The sequence below is a fragment of the Ictalurus furcatus genome, chromosome 4 (genome assembly GCF_023375685.1).
Source record: "Ictalurus furcatus strain D&B chromosome 4, Billie_1.0, whole genome shotgun sequence".
NCBI classification, from domain to species: domain Eukaryota; kingdom Metazoa; phylum Chordata; class Actinopteri; order Siluriformes; family Ictaluridae; genus Ictalurus; species Ictalurus furcatus.
This window is the reverse complement of record NC_071258.1, coordinates 21239114-21263249: the sequence shown is the minus strand read 5'-3', so window position 1 is coordinate 21263249 and position 24136 is coordinate 21239114. Positions and strand designations below refer to the sequence as shown.

The following is a 24136-nucleotide window of genomic DNA, read 5'->3' as shown; positions in this document are numbered from 1 at the left end:
GTTTGTGCTGCTATGGATTTGGAGATATTAAAATAAACATTCTTAATAATGCGTAATAATAATAAAACAACACTTACTGTTACGATAGACAGACATCTCCTCTTTGAAGTATTCCTCAAAATAAAACAAAACTTTAGCGGTGAGCTAAAATGAGAAAACGACGATTCGTCTAAATTACACAGCGGAAACACTGGTACACAGCCACGATCTTAGAAACTTCTGCGTGACTGACTGCATTTTTAAAACATAGAGCTTACGTATTGGTGGGGTTTCGTAAAGCCATTAATACCTCCAGACACTAACTCATTAACATAAACAAATAGGATTACACCCCACCCCTGGTCATAAAATAAGTATGCCTACAAACTGTCGGTCAAGAAAACACAAAGAGTCATAAATTAAATGTACATACAGAACAGTCTGCTAGAGTCATAAATTTACACGATCTACAGAACTGTCAGCCAGGGAAACACATGTATGGATGGGCGGAGTGTATTGAGAGAGAGAGATGAATTGTTTTTAACATCATTCCTGCTTTATCCAGCGATTGGAAGACATCTCACAAAAAACTTGTGTTCTAGTTTAAACAATATGTGCGATTCTTTTAGTCAACACTTTAACATTTTACCTCCTAAGGGCTATGTTTAAAAGTCATGTAATATGCGCGATTCTTTTAAACAACACTTTTAAATGTTTTTTACCTCCTAAAGGGTTATGTTTTTGGAAGACATGTAATATGCTCGATTCTTTTAAAAATATTCTCTTTTTTTAAAAACGTTTTACCTCCTAAATTTTTATTCAAAGTCAAACCGTTCTCCCAAAAAACGTAATCAACATTTGTTTTCATTTATTTCACAAACAAATATTCTGTTCATATATGTACACATTTTCTAACAATGTGGTTACACAAAACGAAATCCCCAACATAGTAACACAAACATATACCCAATATTAACCATTTGATACACTTTTTTCAGACATATTTCACCTAAACCACCCTTAAGCTTCAAATAAAACAATACCACAAAAAGTAATTTCAGAAACAAGCATTCTCTTATACCACAAAAAAGGTATACACTGTGTGTGATTAATACTGGGAGAGACAGGTTTCACAACAGTCTCATTAACATAAACACATTTGTTGGGGGAGATCCCCCCACACCCCCACCCCTGGAAAGGAAGGACATGACCCAGACATACAGGTGCCAGAATGACCCACTGATACAGTCAATAGGTTTAGCCCCACCCCTGGTAATAAATTAGGTATACTTACAGAAATGTCGGTCAGTCGAGCACAAAGGGACATAAATCAGCACACACTACTTTGATTGACAGTTTGACAAAAAGTATATGATATAAATACTATCATGTTTGCTGCGTTGTCCAGATCTTCCCCATAACCAACTTCCTGCATTGTATTGAAGCAGCTTCTCAAGAAAAGTAGATAAGATCTCAGAGCAGGACCATCTTCCGCTCTTATAGCAGACCAGTTTAGAGCTTTATCAATAAAAGCAGATGTTATTTTAACCTCATTTCCAAAATTCCATTCCAACTGTTTCTTTGCTTCATTGTAACCTCTATGTGGATCCATGTGCAGACAGCTGCGAACAAGATATTTAGGTTGCCATGAAGTAAATTTTTCAAGATAATACAATCTGTCCTGCATACTGGCAGTTTTGCTTTCAATACTTTGTTCAAAGGCCTTTATGAATGCAATATACTCAAGTGGGTTACCATCAAATATGGGAATGTCCCTTGCTGGAAGAAGTGAAAGCTGTTGTTGCCGCACCAACATTTCAGTAATTTCATTCTGTTTTTTCATGACATCCACAAGAGCAGTGATTTCTGGGTTAGCAGAGCCACCACCATCTTGATTATTTCTTGATTGAGACTGTTTGACTGGTTGGTTTGTAGAATGATATGAGGTTACTCTTCTGTCAGAGGACACTTTTGGCAATGTTTGAACCATATGTTCTGGAGTAACAGCAGTAAGAATATAATAAGTGGATCAATAGAATCAGAATAGGATGAATCCGTGGCATTTGGAACACTGGTTTCCTGTTTTGTTGTTGATGCAGACTTAAGAATTTTCACCTTTACATCAGCTGCAGCCAGTTCAGAATTCACAGCAAGCTTTTCTTTCTTCACCTTTAAATGGGCCTCTTCCATGTCAAGAACATTTTTTTTTGTTCGAGAGCTTTTGCCTTTACTTTCAGAGCAGCACTCTCTGCTTCAGCTTGCAGGTAAGCTGCTGATGTACTGGAGGCTTTGCTGCTCTTACTGGAGACCTTGGTGAGGGAGCTCTTATTGGCTTTCTTTGGAAGGGGCATATTCTCTCTACTATTATAGACGCACTGCCACCATGCCTAATGGCATCTTCCAACTCTTCAACATTTTCTTCCTCATGCCTTTTTGCTATTTGAGACACACTATCAGCTGACCCAATAGCATCTCCTAATCCCTCATAATTTTCTTCTTGTTTCTCATTATCTGATCCAACTTCTAATTTCACTTAGAAATTCTCTTAAACTAATTACCTTGGGTTCATACCATTATGATCTGCTTCTTTTTCGTCTTGGTCTTTTAGCAAACTTTGAACAGCAACTAGCAAATCCATTAACTCCGCCAAGATAGAGTTAAACTTTTCAACTTGCACATTAACTGTTACCTTATTTTCACCAGCTTTGATAAGATTATTAATTTAATTTTGTTTCCGCACAAGAGCTATACAGTGATACAGTATGACATATATAGTGATTCTTATTAAATTTACTGAAGTTATTCAGTCAAAGGAGTGAGTGAGTGATTTTCTCTTTGTCTTTTGTTGTTTGATTAACATTAATGACACAGACAGCAGCAGGTTTATTACACTGCTGTTACTTTAAGTACTAATGCACAGATACAATACACTGCATTGACACACCTCTGATTTTTTCCCCAACTCTTCACTTAAGGCATAACCGACTGTGTTTGCATGAATACTCGGCCAGACCTGCATTTTGGCATGATGCTTGCTTATTTATTTGACCGTCCAAGTGTAATAAACTGCTAAAGAGAACTCAATAGACTCTATGCATGAACGCTGCTCATGTATTTTCGGTAGAATCTCAGTCAGCAACTTTATTCTATATAGCGCCTTCCTATAGTGATGTATGAAAGAGTTTTGCTGCTAGTATACGATTCATTTTATAACAATTAAACTAATATATATATATCTTCCAGAAAGATATAGTATCAACTGCAGGAAGACAGTAGTTAGGTTGAACATTGTTGTGTCCCTGTCACGCTTGGAATTTGAGACGGATGCAAATGCAGAATTTAAATGTTTTAATAAAGAAACGAACAACATACAAAAGACACTATAACTTAGAGGCAAAACACTGTGGCAAAGATTAAACATAAACTAAAGAACAAAAACATGGCTGCTGAGACAAAGGCAAAGAAAGACTAATGTGTGACAAAGAGTGCAGTGCAAACTGTGGCTATATACATGAGTGCTCAATTAACAGGAACGTGGTTCAATTGCAGGTGGTCATGTGACTGATACGGTGGCTGCTGGGAACTGTAGTTCCGAGTTCCTTCTCTGATTTCATGCCAGAAACCCCCAGAGGCGTCCTCAGCGGAACAGGAAAGCAGAGCGACGTCCTCAGCGGAACAGGAATGCAGAGCGACATCCTCAGCGGAACAGGAATGCAGAGCGACATCCTCAGCGGAACAGGAATGCAGAGCGACATCCTCAGCGGAACAGGAAACCAGAGCGACGTTCTCACCGGAGCCAGAAAGCAGAGCGACGTCCTCAGCAGGACAGGAAAGCAGAGCGACATCCTCAGCTGGGCAGGAAGGCAGAACTTGGTCAGCCATATCAGCAGACTCTGGCGTGAGCAGAACTTGGTTGTCCGTTTTCAGCAGACTCAGACGTGGGCATAACTTGGTTGTCTGTGTCAACAGACTTGGGCATGATATCCCTGGCCTGGCTTGAATGCGGCACGATGGCTACTGCACAGCCAGCGGGAGGAACAAAGCTCAAGGTGGAGCCTGAGGGGGAAGCGACATTCCCCATGACACTAGAAGGGAGAGTGCTGCTCTCCGCGAGGTCCACGGGAGGGGCGAAGTTCTCCATCAGGCCAGACGGAAGCTCAAAGATTTCTGCGAGGCCAAAGAGGGGAGCGAAGTTCATCCGCTAGTCCAGAGGGAGGAACAATGCTCTCCGCGAAGCACGAGGGGGGAACAATGCCTTCTGTGGAGCAGGAAGGGGGAGCGACATACGACGTGAAGCAAAGAAGAGGAGCGAGGTCTTCAGCGAAGCAGGATGGCAGAGCAACGTCCTCAGCCGAGCATGAGGGCAGAGCGACATCCTCAGCCGAGCAGGAAAGCGTAGTGAATTCCTCAGCCAAGCAGGAAAGCAGAGCGACGTCCTCAGCTGAGCAGGAAAGCGGAGTGAATTACTGAGCTGAATTTAAACATTTTAATTAAGAAACAAACAACATACAAAAGACACTATAACTTAGAGGCAAAACACTGTGGCAAAGATTAAACATAAACTAAAGAACAAAAACATGACTACTGAGAGAAAGGCAAAGAAAGACTAATGTGAGACAAAGAGTGCAGTGCAAACTGTGGCTATATACATGAATGCTCAATTAAATGCACATTAACTCAATTAATGTGAGACCTCCTCAAAGTTAAACTCTTAAGTCTTAAAGTCTTCCATGTTTATATGCATCTTTATATTTTTTTTACTCTGCAACAGTAAAAAAAAAAAAAAAAATGAAGGTTAATGTTTTATTTAAAAAAAAAAAGTCAAGTAAATTTACTATGATTTAACTATACTCAAAAATGTACCATTACAGTGAACCATGTACTCAAGTTGTCATGGACTGGTGGAGGAGCTGGATGCAAGTGTGGATAATTTATTGTATAAAGTAAATTTTAATTACAAAATATAAATAATGCAAAGACCAGTGTATACTGTCAGAAATGGAGACTTAGCTAGATTCGCTAGTTGGATATAGCATGAGAATACTCACCTTCAAAGTTGTTGATGTAACTCAAAATATATCATTTGAAGCCCTTCTCCTTACTGTTGGTGTAACAACTGACTGCCTCACAATATGATTAATGTCATTCACGGTATTCTGGGGAAGCTCTTGTAAACAGCAAGTGTAATATGTCATACTCTCCTGCGCCATCTTCACACAGTCTCACTTGCTCTGAGTAGTTCCCATGATGGAGTTGTGTCTTCTTCAGGGATTTCAAGATACAGCTCTCCTTGCACAAATCGCTTGTGCTCTGTCTCCTTTGGCCTATGCGCCCTTTCTTTTGGTCATCTCCTTTGTGTTTTTTGCTGATATATGTACCTCCTGTGTATGTTTTCCTGATTCTGCTAATTCCTTATCTACCCATTTTTGGCTTTTTCTAGCCTATCCTCCTCCGCTATATATTCCTGTTCTATTTCATCTTCATTTGCATAGTTTATTTCTTCCTCAACGTCAGTGTTTAGCTTCAGTCAAACTGTCCCAGCTTTTCTCAGTTAGCTTGTCCCAGCTTTGTGATTCCCTCTCTAACAACCCCTGTCTATGAATTCCCAAAGTAAGGAAAGTTTCTCCACCGTTTCCTTACCTTCTTTTTTTATCCCTCATCTTTTCTGGACTCGCTTTCCTTTTTCTAGGCTCTACATTTTCTATTTCTATTATGTCTATATCCCTGCAATCTGTACTGTCCCTGTTACTATTGGGTACTGACCCCTGGGCGGCACATATGGAGGTGGTCTGGGGAATGCTTCCTCCATTTATTCTGCTGATTTTCTATCCTCCATTTTCAATATTTTTCATGCCTGTTCATGCTTTTCCCTGAAATTTCTTCTTCCTTTTTAAACAATCTCAGGACTTCCTGCTCTTTCCCCCTTTTTTGTTCTCTCAGTTTACTTTATCTTTAGCTTTGTAGTTCTTTATCAATGTCTCCATTTCCTCGCACAATGCCATGTCAAATGTCCCTTCTTTTGCTACTTTGTTTTCATGTATTTAGATCTCTTTTGCCCTTTCTCTGAGATCTTATCTATATACTCCTTGCATAGTGGGTATTTAGACCCCAGCAGTTCTATAGGAGTGGATGCCATGATTGCCCTGTATTCTAGGGGTTCTTACTCCAAACCTTTTAGAGGATGGTTTGTTGTCACATTCAGGAATAAAAGTCACTAAGATGCTTTCTAGTGTTAATCCTTATGCAATGTTTGGCTCAAGTGGTGTGCAAGTTCTTTTGGCTGGTAACCAAGTAACTCTTTTTAATGCCACTGAGACTTCAATCACTGGATTATTTAACTGTTTTCCAGTTACTCCTCTACCACTTTCAAACCATAGTTGCTCTTACAAATCTAGGTAAATATCTACCAATACCACCACTGGTTTTATTACCCAATGCAATTGATTTTACAGCTAGTTCCACAACTGTGTCACCTAGAATTGAGGCTTTCCAGTTTCTTCCCAATGTTCCTTCCCAATCTATGTAAGGCCACTCCTCCCTAACTTCCTCTAAGTTAGTCAGCAGTGAATTTTTCTTTGCCTTATCCAAAGAATGCCTTCTTCCCAGCAATTCTCCATACCAATTTTCCTTCCAAAAATGAGTTTCTATCCCTTTTGTTTCTTGTGAAATATGTACTCTTCTCTGTTCCCTGTTTTCCCTTCTTGAATTTCCATTCAATTTACAGGATAAAAGTGTATATATCTCATGCCCCTAATTTATTTTCCCCAAATTCTAGAACTCCCTACTACTGGTCTATACAACACTCAATACTCGTCCCTATTTGGAATGATGGTTACCACTATTCCTCTCAAAGTAGTGTGTTCCTCTACTGACCGTAACTCTCCTTCCACTGTCCTTCTTCTTGTAGACTTTTCTCAGCATTAATCTTACCAGTCACTCCTTTTCCTCTTTCGAAACCCCTATCTTCCCCTACTGTCAAATATGGTTCAACGTGCAGAGCAATGAATGTTCTACAAAAGTGTAGTAAAGATTCGGGGTGACAACACTCTTCTAGCACTTTCTCCAAAACACTAACTGTCCAGCTTTTCTCTATCAGTCCCTGCCAATTAACATGCAGCCATTCTTCTTCTTCTTCTACTTCTCTCAAATTTAATATTCTGGTTAAGTGCACTAAATACGTACTGTATTTTGTCTTGGTTCTGTTAACAGTTGTCTTCTTCCCAAACTATCCTCATAAAATCTCTCTTTCCAAAAATGGTTCTGACTCCCTTCATGCAATACGGCAGCTCTCAGTTTAATGTGCTTCTATAGCTGAAGTAATACGTCCTCTCATGAATGCACTTTCTTCTATACTCATATATGCCCAATTCACCAAAGTGATTTCTAGCCTGATGTCCACAAAAATAAAACTTCAGGCTGTAAAGAATAATCCCCTTTCCCTTCTTGAATTGCTTTCCTTAGTATAATATTTGTGAAAGTAAAGAATTCCTCTAGTCTGGGTATACACTAATCTATATTGCCTAAATCCTAGTGGTACCAACGAATGATGATCCCAGTAATGTGGAACTGAAAAATTAAATATAACTAACCATTCAGTTAACTCTACTCTCTAAAGTGTTTGCCTAATGTCAGTGTGAAACAGCTTACTGGACTCACGTTCTCATTGTTTGTCCAAATGATGTGTTCTCCCAAATGGAATTCAACTATTTAAAAATTTCTTGTGAACCAATTTCCTTTATCTTCTACTACTCCGTGAACGTTGGCACTAATCACTACTATTCCACAAGGATGTATTTCTCTGTATGAAGTCAGGTGAGCGTGTACTCTACAGTCTGGGCTAAGATGACCCTATGCACAAATATCGTACAATGATGTAAAATGATCCTGCTTAGTTCATTTAGTCCTTTGTTTCTTTTTATTATGGTATTTATGTGGCATAAACCCTAGAATCTAACAAATGAAAGGATAATAAATGAACAGTTTAGGGGGTAAAAATGCTGGCGATGTACTTATTTTATTTTATTCCATGGTATCAGTTTCTTCTGTATTACCCACATCCATCTGTACTCACTGTCACGTACACTCTGTGTACACTCACACACACATCTGTGTGTCTGATTGGGCTAATGTCTACCACCACCATTCATGCTTTTATCACATCGCGCTTAGATTATTGTAATTCATTGTACTTGGGTCTTCCTGATTCATCTCTTGCTTGTCTCCAGATGGTTCAGAATGCAGCTCCCGGTCCATTTTAGGATTCAGTTTAAGATTCTGTTGTTTGTTTTTAAAACTCTTAATGATCAAGCTCCATCTTATCTCAAAGATCGTCTTACACCACATTCATTTAACAGACTTCTAAGATCTTCTGATATGTTTCTTTTGCATGTCCCTCGATCCTGGTGTGGTATCAAATTATATCCACTAACTGAATACAATTAACAAACTTAGCATAGAAACAGGTACTCACATCTACTACCCAGTTGAATGAAGAAAAGCAAGACACCGAACCAGTGAGTGAGAAGAAGCAAGGGTCCAAGTTTTATTGTTCCAATTCACATGAGATCCACACAGTTGAGACATCCCAAGGGTGATCTAAAAAACCCAGAGCTGAGGCTCTCCTATTTATACAGTTCTTTAGGTTCAGATTTCCCACCCTCAGCATTTTTTCCCAATACCAATATGTATCAGCTAAACCTGGTACCGAAAACCCTTACGTTTGCTAAACGGTGTTTTTCAGTAACCCTTATCTTGCGGAATTCGCTTACCTCAGTGCCTCTTATCATCTGGGTTTAACTCGGTTCTATTCCCCTTATGTTTGGCCTGTCTGGTTTTAATTTTTTTAAAACTGACTTCCGCGTACTGTGTCACTCCTGACTGGATTTTCATTGAGAGAGGATCTCCGTAACTTCACACAAGCCGGCTCTTTAATTATGGGTAAGTTTTGTTCTTTTTCCACGTTGCTCTTTTAGTGCTTACATGTGCTTTACCCTGTATATTTTCTGTGTGTGTGTTTGTAATGTAACTCTCAGTTGAACATCTGCTCCTACGTATGTATGTACGTATGTATGTACGTGCAGATATAATCCTAAACTCTCTGGCATGCCTCACTAGTTACATGTGGTGTTTTTCTCCTGAGTATTGCTCATTCTGTGTTTTTCTGCATGTCTAGGCGAACATCAAATCTTCTTATCTCCTTTACTGGAGGGGTTGGATTTAGATCTGAACACTCACTATCAGCTCGCACATCTCACTGCCAACATAACCATGCTGATCGAAGTTCTCCGCACCCCATCTGATGACTCAGGGTTTCCACTGCCGCTTAGATACAGGATTTGCCCAGCTAATGTGTGTGTGGACACTTCCACGCAGACTGACCCTCTGTCTGCTGTTCCACCCGTCCATTCCTCCAACTATCAGACTGATGATGACATGGCCTTTTCCGACCCGGGCTCTGACGTTTCTCTTTCTTTTTCACCTGCCAGTCCTGACTATTCACCTCCATACACCTCAGCAGGCTATCGTTCCTACCCAGGACATACGCCTTATTACCAGCCTTTCTCTCCCCATCGTTCGTCTTCCCCCACCGACTACAGTCCCACCAGTCCAGTTAATTCTCAATAAAAATGTGCTACTCATGTTTGGTCTCCCTTGTGTTTTATTTCATATCTATTTTACATACAACAAAGGTTAAAAACAAAGGGGGATAGAGCTTTTTCAGTTGCTGCCCCTTGTTTATGTAATCAATTGAAACTGGACATCCGCCTTGCACCTTCAATTACAACTGAACATACGCCTTGCACCTTTAATTACCACTTTTAAAAAGAGGCTTAAAACATATCTCTTCTCCCAGGTGTATTAATCTTATTTTTACTATTGTCTATTGTGTGTTTTTATTTGGTTTTATTCTGTTTTCTATTTTACATTTCTTTACTTTGTTCAGCACTTTGGTCAGTTTCGCTGTGTTAAATGTGCTTTATAAATAAAATTTACTTACTTACTTACCACTCACTTTGGGAGCTTGTCATATACTACCCCCACTGGGTCTTCAGCGAGTGTCATTGTACAGTTCAACTAACCTAGACTCAGATATGACTGGAAGTTTGAAAACCGGTCTAAATGGATTCCCTATATGGTATAATGCAAATTGGATCAAAGATAACTTAATGCACAACACTCAACTCAAACTAAAAATGTAACAGTTCATGAACTGCTCAACAAAAATTTAGTCTCATTACTTAATAAAAAAAAAAATCTAAAATGTAGTCACAATGATGGCAATTGGGAGAGTTTTAGGAGTATTTAAGTGCTTTAAGTTGTTCTATTCTTTCATTTATTTTCTACTGGTAAGGTAGGATTCTGACTTTTGTGTACTATCTACTTGACTCAGTTGAATCTAGCTTGTTGCCACTAAAATTGCTGTATTGTATAGTATTGTTAGTTCTGTAGTGTTGCTTGGAAGTGTTTGTTAGTCTATGCTAATTAGTTCTCTCAGGTGGTTAATCAAGAGTAATTTCAGTTTCCCTTAGTGTGTGAATTGTGGGTGGGGCTTAATAAGATATTTTGAAGATTATCCACAGACATGTCTGTAGTGGTTAGAAGCATACAGTGCCCTCCACTATTATTGGCACCTTGGTAAATATGAGCAATTTTTTTTATTTAACCTTTTGATCTTTTGTTAAAAAAAATTCACAAAAATACTCTGCTCTCAGGGATACTAAACAATTGCAAACAAAACACAGGTGTATAAACAAATTTTTGTTAAATATAGGTGTGAAACAATTATTGGCACCCTTTTAGTCAATACCTCCATTTTCCAAGATAACAGCTCTGAGTCTTCTCTCATAATGACTGATGAGGTTAGAGAATACATGGCAAGGGATCTGAGACAATTCCTCCATACAAAATCTCAAATTTTGAGGTCCATGCTGGTGGACTCTCCTCTTCAGTTCACCCCACAGGTTTTCTATGGGTTTCAAGTCAGGGGACTCAGGTGGCCATGGCAGGACCTTGATGTTATGGTCAGTAAACCATGTTTGTGTTGATTGTGATGTATGTTTTGGATCATTGTCCCACTGGAAGATTCAACTATGGCCCATTTTAAGCTTTCTGAAGGCAGTCAGGTTTTCATTTAATATCTGTTGATATTTGATAGAGTTCATGATGCCATGTATCCTAACAAAATGTCTAAGTCCTCTGGCAGAAAAACAGACCCAAAACATTAAAGAGCCACCACAATATTAAACCATGGGCATGAGGACTTTTTCCATATTGCAAAAAAGCTCCATTTTGGCATCATCTGACCACAGAACCAGATACCAATTGAAGTTCCAGTAGTGTCTGACAAACTGAAGACACTTGAGTTTTTTTAATTTTTTTTTTTATGAGAGTAGTAGAGGCTTTTTTCTTGGAACCCTTCTAAACAACTTGTGGTGATGTAGGTGACTTTGGATTGTAGTTTTGGAGGCTTTCTGATGCCGAAACGCAACTAACTTCTGCAGTTCTCCAGCTGTGATCCTTGGAGTTTTTTGGCCACTCGAACCATCCTCTTCACAGTGCGTTGAGACAATATAGACAAATGACTTCTGTCAGGTAGATTTATAACATTTCCAGTTGACCGGAACTTCTTAATTATTGCCCTGATGGTGGAAATGGGCATTTTCAATGTTATTGCTATATTCTTATAGTCACTTTCTGTTTTGTGAAGCTCAACAACCTTTTGCCGCACATCACAGCTATATTCCTTGGTCTTACCCATTGTTATGAATTACTAGAGGAATTTGGCCTATGTGTTACCTGATATTTATCCTGTGAAACAGGAAGTCATGGTTGAACAATTTCCTCTTCCTAGTCACCCAGGTGTACTAAAAAAACTTAAAACTCAATGGGAATATACAGCAAACATTTTTTTGCTCATATGAATTCAGAGGGGTGCCAACAATTGCTGCACACCTATTTTTAGCAAATATATTTTGGTAACACTTTCTATGAAGCCCATGCTTATAATGAATTGTAGCCCCATTTATAATTATTTATAAGCAAGTATTACTGCTCTATAAACACATTCATAATGACACAAAGACCTATACTTCATTATAATAACAGTTATAGCTACATATATATCATTGTTATAATTATGTATTAAGTGATACTTTTGCATTTTCAGTGCCCATGCTCATAATGCATTATACACCAATTTATAAGTATTAATTTGTCTTATAGTTCCATTTATGTATTCATAAAAATACAGCCTGCATTTTTATAATGTTATTATATTAGTTATAATGACTTACTAGAAATGCAGATTTATTTCTATGCCCAATAAGTAATTATTTTATATTGTTGATAGTTGTGTTGTGCTACTTTATAAATACTTATTGAGAGTTATAATACAATTACTAACCTTTATAAATTCATTATTGATGGTGTCATGTAATGGAGGCTAAGACAGAAGCAAGTGCAAGATAATAGTTTAATCCAAGGAGTACAAATCCAAATGATCAGGCAGAAATCAATAAACAAAGACAAGCAGAGGTCTGGCGATCAGGCAAACAGTCCAAACAAGGCAAAGCAAAAGACGAGGCCAAAAACAAGAACAAAGTCAAAACCAGAATCAACAAACAAGGTATCAAGGATTGGTAACGGCAGAAGCAAAATGTGAGGGAAATTATTCATTTCCTGCTTTGTAATAGCTCTGTTCCTGTTCATCAGTGAATAATACTGCTCGTGGTCATGTCATTAGTACAGAACGTTCTTTTCTCTTACATTGACACAAACATACTATTGTCTTCAGGAATGTCTGCACATCTGCTAAGACCTTGAAAACACCAAACTGGCTCAAACCTCCTAGAACTCCCTTTTCAAGGTTCACAGATGTCCAGCTCTCCTTATCTTAACTTACATAGTGCATGTGAGAGACGAGTGCTTCAGAGTGCTCTCATCTTCTATCCTGTATTCATCTCTCTCTGTAATAAAATTTCTACACCTGAGTGGACGAGTGTACTGGTGTTTGTCTAAATTTCCACAACAGTGTATACTTCACAAAGAGTGAATGCATTGGAAGTCCTTTTTAAACTATGGTTGTGATTGTGCTGTGAGTTGGATGCAGGTGTGCGTGATTAGAATGAAGGCGAGTGTTCTTGGAATTGCAGTCCATGGCGGCCATGTTTGTAGGCCGCAGTGCAGGATGGGAAATGCAGTCACTGGTTTGCTGTGATATGACAGATGGCTTTAAGTAAAGTGAAAGCATAGGATGTAGTTTCCATAATGCAAATGTTAAGAAATCATGAAAATGTGCATATTATGCATGATAAATTCCTTAATTAGTCATTGTTATGGTTCCATTAATGTATTAATAAAAATGCACCCTGCATTTTTATAAAAATGTTTAGAATTTTATAATAATAACAAATATTAGTTATAATGACTTATTAGTAATGTAGATCTATTTCTATGAGCTATGAAAAGCCAAGAGACTCAATCACCTGCCCCAGAGATGTAGTATAAATAGAAAAGAGCAGTGGACCCAGAACTGACCCCTGAGGAACGCCAGTTGTGAGTTGCTGAGTTTCAGAAACACCTCCCCTCCACAATACCTTGAAGGATCTGTCTGAGAGTTTGGATTCCACCCAGCACAGAGCTGTTCCGGTGATGCCTAGGCTGGAGAGAGTAGACAGGAGGATCTGATGATTCACAGCATTGAAAGCAGCAGAGAAGTCTAGTAGGATGAGGACAGATGATCTAGAGGTTGCTCTTGCTAGTTGTACGGCTTCAGTGACAGAAAGCAGAGCAGTCTCCCTGGAGTGACTGCTTTTGAAGCCAGACTGCTTGGTTTCCAGGAGGTTGTTCTGTGTGAGAAAAATGGAGAGTTGATTGAAAACAGCTCTTTCAAGGATTTTGGAAAGAAAAGGGAGGAGGGAAACAGGTCTGTAGTTGTCAACCACAGCAGGTTTAAGTGCCTTTTTTTTTAAGCAGTGGGGTAACCCGGGCCTGCTTAAATAAGGTAGGGTATGTGCCAGTAAAGAGGGATGTGTTAAAGATGTGTGTGAGTGCAGGTAAAAGTGTGGGAGAGATGGAGTGAAGAAGGTGAGAAGGGATAGGGACAAGAGGACAGGTTGTGGGATGGCTAGAGAGGAGGAGTTTTGAGACATCAGTCTCTGAGAGAGGAGAGAATGAGGACAGTTGAGAGTTACATGTAGGAGGAGCCTGTCTATGAGTGTCTGGGGTTGAGAACTGGTTCCTGATTGATGTAACCTTGTTGGAAAATAAAGTGGCAAAGTCATCTGCAGTGAGAGAGGTAGGGGAAGGGGGAGGAGGGGGACAGTAAAGAGGAGAAAAGGTTTTGAAGAGAGTACGGGTGTTGGGAGAGCTGCCAATATTCTTTTTCTAGTATATGGCTTTAGCAGTGGAGATGCTATGGGAAAAAGTGGAGAGAAGTGTTTGGTAATTGGTTACGTCAGTCGTATCGTTAGATTTACGCCATTTCCTTTCAGCTGCTCTTAGTTCGACTCGGTTGTTACGCAGAGCTTCTGAGAGCCAAGAACTAGGGGGTGATGTGTGAGCAGGTCGGGAGGTTAGGGGGAAGATGCTGTCAAGAGAAGATGTTAGAATGGAACATAGCATGTCAGTTGTGGTGATTAAGTCCAGTGAGGAGAGGTGGCTATCAGAGGGAAGTGAGGTTGTGACAATGGACGAGAAATGTGAGGGGGAATGGGAGCAAAGATTGCGACAAAAGGAGATAGAAGGTGGAGACAGTGAGGGGGTGAGGGGAGAGAAATAGAAAACTGGATAAAGAAATGGTCAGAGGTGTGGAGAGGAGTAATATGAAGATTTTGTGTGGCGAAGATGTGTGTGAGGATGAGGTCAAGCTGTTTGCTGGCTTTGTGAGTTGCTGGGGTGGCGAACTGTTTGAGGTCAAATGTGGGAAGAAGTGCAAGAAAATCAGCTGCATGCGGCTTGTCTAGATGAATGTTGAAGTCACCGAGGACCACAAGAGGAGTTCTGTCATCCGGAAATCTGGACAGTAGCATGTCAATCTCTTAGTTGAACTAGAGAATGATAAACAACAAATAAGTGCATTTTGGTTGGGTCACTAACTGTAACAGCATGAAATTCAAAGGAAGTGTAGGAGCAAGGGAGAGAAAGGCACGTAAATTTCCATGTTTTGGAGAGAAGCAAACCGAGAAGGAATCTGCAGAGGCCACACGCAGAGAGTGTAGGTTGTCCAAGTTGCGTACTTTTCTGGGAGTGTGCCGTGGTCTGCGCGTGTGGTGAATAACAGGGATAAACTGATAACACGTGTTAGTGTGTATACAGGTAAACACCGAGGGGAGGAGAGGAGGAAAAGGTGGAGAGAGGGAGAAATGTATACTTAGCAGTGGTGTCTTGTCGGTGTCCTTGCCCGGTTGACTCGTGCAGGTAGACTCGCAGGTCTTTACACGAGCTCGGTCTTTACACGACAAGGGCTGATGCTTCCGCTGACGCCTCAGCGTTTTAGTTCTTAAGTACTGTTTTGGGGTGCTTCACAGCTGAGCACGCCTCTTTAATTATCTTTAATTAACAAAACAAAGTGTAATCGTGTGAATGAGCGATTCCCAACTGAAACTGAATATGATTATCGGAATTAGGTCTAATCTATCAACGTGTAAACAGCTCGTAGCAACAAGGACGTGCAGTTACAGCTTCTATCTGACAACCGATGCTAAAACTAGTTTCAACTAAAAATCAAGAAAGAAACACCTACCAGCTACTGTTTGCCTGGGTGAATAATCACTTTTGCTTTGCTTTTTGCTTTTGCACATAAAGCAGAGTGTAGAACATAAACTGCTATATAACTCTAATGCTAGTGCAATGTGGCCCATGTCATGCTAAAGACATCACAATCAAGATTGTGATGAAAGTAATTGCATGAAAGTGATTTACAATATAATAGTAAATCTCAAAAAACTACTCACTTCTAAATCTTTTGTGGTCGTTTTGTTCTATATCGTAATCTTAATAAATAAATTTTGATATGTTGTTTATTTGCCCATTTTCTCAATGAAAACATAAACATCCTGGTCACAAAAGGAAAGTTTGAGGGGATTAATTGCCATTTTCTATACTCTGAGGTGTAAAATTAGGAAAATAATACTTAGGGTTAACAAAAATTGTGCCACATAGTGTAACTATGTAACTATCTTTTTCCCGTTATCACACCACTCCGTCTTGTTTGTAACACAGAGAAATTCCCTTTGATAAATAAAACTTAGTAATGTAATCTATAATGTAATTTTTTAAATAATAAAATTATTATTTTTTGACAGGATGTGTTACCCGAGGTAAACAACTTGATTTTGATTTTAGTTAGCATCTCCAAGTGTTTGGTTAGGTGCAAGAAGTATATCATCTATTGCTCTGACTATTTATAGATTTTTGCTTTGTAAACTTGAGAAACAAGTTAATAAAATTCAAACGTGTCAATTTGGGATTTTTTTTTTATAGTGTTAAAGTTTAATTAATTATTTTAAAAAGACTGTTAATTCATTTTTTTCTTCTGTATGTATTTTTTAAACATTGTGACGGTGGGGCTGCAGCCTACACACACACACAACATGCATAGCACTCCTTGTGCAACTGCCGGCTGCAAGGTGGAGTGGCAAAAACACATGGCTGGCAGCAAATGACTGGAGCGGCTTCTCCTCACCATCTGGCAGAAGAGCAAAAGTTATAAAAGGACGCAGCAGACATGGTGGGGTGAGTTCATTCTCTGCGTGTATGTCAAGTAAGTCTCTCTCTCTATCCTGTAATAAATGCAGATGACATCGATGACGAGGATTACAGAGGAGAAACTTCCCAGCTGTGCTGCGCCTCCACCAAGCCTCCTAGGTCCTGCGTCAGGGTTGCTCCAGCCAGTTTAATGTGCCCCAAATTGGGAAGAAAGCAACCTCCACCTAGACACTCAGCACGGCCTTACCTCCTCTCCTGCACCTGACTTTAAATAAAAAAAACCCCACATTTTTCACAACCTCTGCCTCCTGAATGTCTGTGTTCTACCCGTCCCGGCCCTAAGCGGCCACACTGATGGAGAATGCGAGCAAAAGAACACAGACCCAACCCCTCCCAGACATCATGGACCCTCTGCTACAACATCTGCTGGAGACAAATCTCCAGCAGCAGGTGGTGACTCAGGAGCTGGCCCAAAGCCTGCATGCTGTGACCCAAGAACAACTGGCACTCAAGAAGAAGCCCTGCTCTGCGTCCTCAATCCCACTCCCAGACCCCTGCTGGGAGGCTGCAGCCATCCTAACAAAGCTCATCAGCGAGTACAACATTGAGGCCTTCCTCCTAACTTTTGAGTGGGTCACCCGATGCAAACAGTGAGAAGTGAGAGTGTTGGGCTGACATCTTCACCCCTTAGCTATCGGGGGAAGCCCAGCGCACCTACTATGCCCTCCCACCCGAACAAGCCACCTTCTATCCAGCACTTGAGTGCAGCCTAGCCATGCTGAGCATCGGCAGTGGTGAGCAGAGGGACAATTGCCCAATGTAAGCTGGGCTCTGGCCACCAGGGGGCTTGACCGCTGTGGAGCCCCGGCGGCCACAGCCCAACATACATTGGGAGAGGAGACCGCAGGAAAGCCGCCGCACCTATGGGACACCCTGGAATGAAGCCATGCCCACTGAGCCGTATCCGGCCTCCCTGCAGTGCATTGTCAAGCCCTGGCTGGCTGTGCCCTCCATGCTGCTCCTCGTCGCTCTGATTCCTGAGCTTCCAGTACCACTACTGCTCGGGTGGGACTGGCCAGGGTTCCCCAAGCCACCAGCCTTGAGAAGCCAGAAGAAGAGGCGCACCACTAGAGACCAGGTCTGACTGGCCTGCATGGCCCAGGAAGATATGCCACTGGATATTCCTCCTCAGGTGAGACACTCATACCATCTATCCCAGTCTCCTCTGTGTTTCACCAGGTCACTTGGGAGGGGAAACTTGGGTGCAAATAGAAGGAGGATGCCCTGCTGAGTCACTGCTGGGTCCAAGTGAGTCTGATCAGTGGCGTCGACCAGCAACCTTGGCCCATGGATGGATGCCAGCAAACAACACCCCCAAAACCACTGTCTGCACCCCTCATTCCTCTCCCCTTAATTGGCATCCCCTTTGAGAGGGTGGGCATGGATTTGGTAGGGCCACTTCCAAAGTATGCCCAGGGTCACGAATACATCCTGGTGATCCTTGATTATGCCACCAAGTACCCTGAGGCAGTCCTACTACGTAAAGCCACCTCCTGGAGAGGTGGTGCTCCTGTTCAGCTGTGTGGTGATCCCCAAAGACATCCTAACAGACCAAGGTATGCCTTTTGACTCAAAACTAATGGGTGATCAGTGTCAGCTATTGCAGGTGAAACACCTGTGGATCTCCGTCTACCACCCCCAGACTGATGGCCTGGTGGAGCGTTTTAACCAGATGCTCAAATGGATGTTCCAACAAGTGATAGATGAGGATAGCTCAAACTGGGACATCCTCCTCTCCTGCATACTTTTTGACATCCACAAGCATCCATGGAGTTCACTCCCTTTGAACTTCTCTTTGGGCGGCGACCTCGAGGCCTGCTGGATGTGCCATGAGAAGCCTGGGAAGAACAGCCCTCTCTGTTCCGGTCCCTGGTCAACTATGTGCAAGAAATGCATCAGGTGTGACCAGGTCACCCCTATCATACAAGAAACACATGGAGGCAGCACAACAAGAGCAGCAGTGGGCCTATAACCGCCCAGCCCAGCCCTGAGAATTCCAACCCGGCGACCAGGTGCTCCTGTTGCTCCCAAATGCCTCCTGTAAGTTCCTGGCCCAATGGCAGGGCCCCTATACAGTCCTCGAAAGGGTGGGCCCAGTGAACTACTGCCTGAAACAGCCTGGTAAGCACGCAGACTCAAAATTATACCATATAAACCTGCTGAAAAGATGGGTCCAACCTGTCCCAGCGCTTTCCACTCAGAGCCGGAAGAGCATACCTTGGTCCATCGAGGGAAAGATCTTACCCCAACACACTGGCAAGAGCTGACACAGCAAGTGCACCAGTTCGCCGACATCTTCTCGTTCACCCCAAGCCTGACCCACCTGGTCCAACATGAAATCAAAATGCCGCTGGGGTGGTGGTGAGACAGCAGCCCTACCATGTCGCAGAGGCTCACCGTCAAGCTATTGAGGAGAAAGTCAGCCAAATGCTATGGGATGGAATTATTGAGGAGTACACCTGTCCCTAGTCCAGCCCTATTGTGGTGGTCCCAAAACCCGACAGCAGCTCCCGCCTTTGCAATGACTTCCAGAGGCTCAACCAAGTCTCCGAGTTTGATAGTTACCCATTCCCAGAGTCAACAACCTGACAGAAAATCTGGGGAGAGCCCGATTCATCTCCACCCTAGACCTAATGAAGGGCTACTGGCATGTCACCCTGGTGTCAGAAGCAAAGGCCAAAACCACCTTCAGCAGCACCAGCGGCCACTGGCAGTACTGGGCTCTCCCCTTTGACCACCATGGAGTGCCAGTGACCTTCCAGTACCTAATGGACATCGTACTGTGACGGCGGGACAGCAACCTCCACCTGCACACTCAGTACAGCCTCACCACCACTCCTGCACCTGACTTTAAATAAATAAAAAAAACGCACCTTTTTTCACTACCTCTGCCTCCTGAGTGTCTGTGTTCTGCCTGTCCCTGCCCTGAGCGGCCATAACATGTAAAAATGACAGCTATAATAGAAACAATAGGTGGGTGTAATTTAAAAAAACAAAAAAAAAAACAAAAAACAAAAAAAAAAAACCAAGTAAAAGCAGGTGGAACAGTGCTTCCTGGAAACACGGTCTGCTGGTTTTTTTTCGCTGTAGGTTCCTAGGTTCACACTTAGGAAATCAGAATGAATAAGATGAGAAGATGAGTAACATAACAGACCATATTATTTTTGAGGTAAGTACAGCTACTTAAATCTGATTCTTTTAAGTGAGAACTAATGTATAGAATGACCACGAAGTACCAAGAAAACTCAATCAATTATTTATTTTCTGCTTTAGGCAACATTTGCTGTTATATTCTATAGAAAAATATAAATATCATACCATACCCTATACTCCATCAAACATACTTAATATGTGTGTGTGTGGGCACATGTATGTATTTTAAGTGTACGCATAAAATGCAATTACCTATTATATAATTAAATACAAAGTTAATATATAAGTAACAATTATCTTTTATATATTCAATATTTTCTGTAGGCCCTTAACATAAAGCTTATGAGTGTTTTGAAATAGAACTTCAAAACAATTTATTATTCCTGTTAAACAAATATATTTTTAGTGACTAATGTAGACCGCTATATTTGCTATTTATTATTTCAAAACTTGAAAGAAAATTTTTATTGTTAGGTTATGGTAAAGACATTTTATAGTGACAAAGTATGTTCCAAATGTTAAACTAAATACAATTATGTACGTATTAATTAAAGTACAGACTCTGAACCTTAAAATGAATTTTGTATGTTTAAAGCAATCACTTTCAGTTCTCACTTTTTTTTTTTCAAGTTTCCTTTTACAGTTTCCTCTCTGCTCCACAGCTAACCTAATGAAACTCTATAACTGCCAGTTACGTATGTAATGTCTATAAATGCTTTTCTGCTCCTTTCATAATTATATAAACAATTATGAAATTTAAAGTCTGAATATTAGTTTGCTAAGTATATCAGATTGAATATCAAGTATAACAGCAAATAGGGCACTAAACAATGGGAAAAAATGTATCTCAACATTAATTTAATTATATGTAAGTACTTATATTTTTATTACCTATTGTATGTGTTTCCTCCTTAGTTTACCGATGAAAATATCACAGTGAACGTAACCCATGACCAGTTCACCTGTGACACTGAAGAAAAAACCCTGCTCCTGTACCATACTGTGTTCCAGCCACTAGTCTACAGCATGGTGTTTATGTTGGGCCTCTCAGGAAATGGCCTCCTTCTGATGGTCCTGCTGCAGCGTCGTGCTCACCTTCGCATGACTGACATCTACCTGCTGCATCTGGCCCTGGCTGATCTGCTCCTGCTCTTTACCTTACCTTTTGCAGTGACCCAGGTGCTGACTGGTTGGGTCTTTGGGAACTTCCTGTGCAAGCTTGTAGGCCTGTTAAACCGCCTAAATCTGGTGTGTGGGAGTCTTCTCCTTGCAGGCATTGGTTTTGATCGCTACCTCGCCATTGTTCATGTTGTCTCCAGCCTCCAGACCCGTCGGCCCCAAACAGTTCACCTCATCTGTGCTCTGCTCTGGCTATTTTGTCTTGCTCTCTCTATGCCCAACATAGTATTTCTTTCTGTGGAACCCAGAAGGAATGACCATACATGGCTACAGTGTCACTTCAACAACTATGGCATCCATGCTTACAACTGGTTACTCGTTAGTCGGTTGCTGACACACCTGTTGTGCTTCCTCCTGCCCTTAGTCATCATGGGTTACTGCTACACCGCCGTGGTTTTCACGCTGTACCACAGTCAACAGAGCCTGGAGAAGCAGGGGGCTATTCGTCTGGCTATGGTGGTAACCCTGATTTTCTGCTTGTGCTGGCTACCCTATAATATAACACTTTTTGTGGACACCCTTGTGAGGCTAGAGATCCTATCTCAGAAAACCTGCCAGACTCGCAATGCACTGGCTCTGGGTCTGATGGTGACTGAGAGCATTGGTTTTATTCACTGCTGCCTTAATCCAATCCTTTATGCCTTTGTAGGTGTGCGTTTCCGGAATGATCTTCTGAGATTGCTGCCAAAATATTTACGTGTCTGTGGGCCCATGCTATGTGCCAGATGCTTCAGAAAGGTATCTGTCTCAGCCATGGCTACCACCACCTCCACTAGCCAATACATATGAGTACAGAAACAGGGAAGAAACTCACTGAAAGTATGCAATCATTCAATAATGAGAATTTTTTTTCTAAATAAAAGCAGATCTTATTTTACTTTTGACCCTCTGAGCCATTTGTCTGATTATCTTTGGCTTACACATTTAACTATGCAGTGATGAAAAACAATACAGAGCATGCATGAGTGTGCAGGATATCTAAACGAGATTCTACTTTTATCATTGTAAATATTTTATGTGTACATTTTAAAATTTCTCATAGCTGGTGAGTGCTCTTCAATGTAATACCTGATGCAAGATAGTAAAAAACATAAGAGATTTAAATAATAAAACAATGTTTGCCTGATTGTGTCTGCGTCTCTTTTTTTTCACGGATCCCCCAACACTTTCCTAATCATCAAAAAAAAAAAAAAAAAACACAGTTTGTTTCCTTATTGTTTGCCTTTAGACTTCTATTAAACACAGTTATACATAAAATTTGTAAACGAGCAAATTGCATCTTATTTACAGCAATTATACAGATAGTTAATAATTATATATAACATATTTATATACTTTCTTGCACAACAGTTCGGTAGCCAGAGAAAACAATCAGAAACTAATTTGTGAGTTTTTTTTCTTGCTCACAATAATGAACACATTTATCTGTCAAATGTACAATACTTTACAGACATTTAAAAATGGCTTCAGAATTTGTTGCTTAACTGCAATTTTCCACTATTTGGCTGTTTTAATTAAGACATTATTACAAATAATATTAGCATCTGATTGCCACAATCAATAAACACTGAAAAAAGCATGTCAGGGTTTGAAGTAACCCATAAGGGGAAAAGTTATTTATTATTATTATTATTATTATTATTTTTTTTTTTTACAGATTTACTGAGAAATGTTCAGAAAGGCATGTTTGCCATGCTTCCAGGTCCATAGCCCAGTGGACTATCCAATGACAAGCCCCTCTGTCTGATTCCATGGGATCCTATCATGGCTGACTGTGGGTGTGGGGGTCCCATCATGGGCCCCTGAGGGGACAAGACAGCCCCTTGCTGGCCAAGGTGCTCCCCAGGAATTGGAATACCCCTCTGCTTAGCTTGCATCATCATGTTCTGCTGAGCTATAAGATTGTGTGGATGTTGCTGTGGGGTCATCGTGCCCTGTGATATATGGGGCTGGTGATGTAAGAGGCTGTTAGCCATCATGGCCTGCTGCTGGTGGTGATGTTGCTGCTGTTGCTGATGCATACCTGTCCTACCTATCAGATGACCTGGATGGCATATTGGCCCAGGCCCCATCACACCACCTCCACCTGGGCCCATACTTCTGGGTCCTCCCTGGGTCATCCCTATGCCAGGGCGTAAGCCACAGTGTGATGGATGCAGGGGAGGCTGCTGCTCAGCCATCATGTTCTGCAGATTGGCAATGTGAGGGTTAGAGGAGGGTGTGTTGCTCTGAAGGGGGCCAGATGAAGAAAGCTGCTTTAGGAGTTGTGCGGAAGGAGCCTGATGAGGTAGATGCCCTTGGTGAGGGGTCTGCTGCAGCTGTGACATTGCCTCACTCTTGGGGAAGTACTGCAGGGTACTGCTGGGCTTGTCGGCAGGAATGATTCGAGACAGGTCAAATTCTGGGATGCCTGTGTGTGTGGGCCTAATCACCTCACTCAAGTCCGGGCCCTCTCCTATGGGCATGGATAGGAAAGAGTCAGGTGGGTGAGGCTGGCGCTGATTGGGCATACCCTTGCTAAGATGGTGTATTTGCTGGGAAGGGAGAATATCATCCGAAGGATGGGGATACTGCTGCCCCATACCTCCAACTGGAGAGTGCAGGGGGGCCTGCATACGCGAGAATACACCCATCTGACTTGGAGGATGCATTGGGGACATGTTACAAGGTACAATCCCATCTGGATGGCCCCCTCCACCCCCCATCATTACTGGCATGGCAATGGGGTTAGGTGAAGGCAGCAAAGGTCCAGAGGGGTCAAGAGATAACTGCTGATTTCCTGAAAGGGCCATTCCAGTGGGGCTTTGAGGGCTACTGTGAGGTCCCATTGAACCTTGAGAAGACAGGAGCATCTGCGTGGAGTGGTGATTAGCCATATTTCCTATAATGAAATAGAGCAAAAACTAAGCCACAGATATGCATAATTATGCTAAATTCTAGACATAAACAAGTTATTTTCAACTGTCTATGACATACAATATTCAAAATTAACAAAACTAAGACGTGATTTTCAATAAAGAGCTGTACAGGTTATTGCAATGCTGTTCAGTCATTTCAT

At 41.3% G+C, this 24136-nt stretch overlaps 2 protein-coding genes across 11 annotated transcripts in view; one reads left to right on the top strand and one right to left on the bottom strand.

Annotated features, from left to right (window-relative positions):
• Positions 1–19757: 19757 nt before the first annotated feature.
• On the top strand, positions 19758–22126 carry LOC128606833 (C-X-C chemokine receptor type 5). Its single transcript, XM_053623298.1, has 2 exons — positions 19758–19915; positions 20815–22126. Exons 1-2 carry the CDS (start codon positions 19883–19885, stop codon positions 21865–21867), a joined length of 1086 nt encoding a protein of 361 aa, XP_053479273.1. The 5' UTR covers positions 19758–19882; the 3' UTR covers positions 21868–22126.
• A 125-nt stretch (positions 22127–22251) lies between these two features.
• bcl9l (bcl9 like) overlaps positions 22252–24136 on the bottom strand; it is a 94872-nt gene continuing 92987 nt past the window's right edge. For all 10 annotated transcript variants that reach the window (XM_053623287.1, XM_053623296.1, XM_053623294.1 and 7 more), the window contains one exon: positions 22252–23959. In XM_053623287.1, coding sequence (XP_053479262.1) covers positions 22752–23959 — 1208 coding nt within the window. In that variant the 3' untranslated portion in view covers positions 22252–22751. The remainder of the gene's footprint in view (positions 23960–24136) is intronic.

Excerpts from the sequence above, each read along its gene's own strand:
- LOC128606833 (XM_053623298.1), top strand. The coding sequence starts at position 19,883 with ATGAGTAACATAACAGACCATATTATTTTTGAG. Across the intron at positions 19,916-20,814 it reads CAGACCATATTATTTTTGAG|TTTACCGATGAAAATATCAC; the intron begins GTAAGTACAGCT and ends TTTCCTCCTTAG.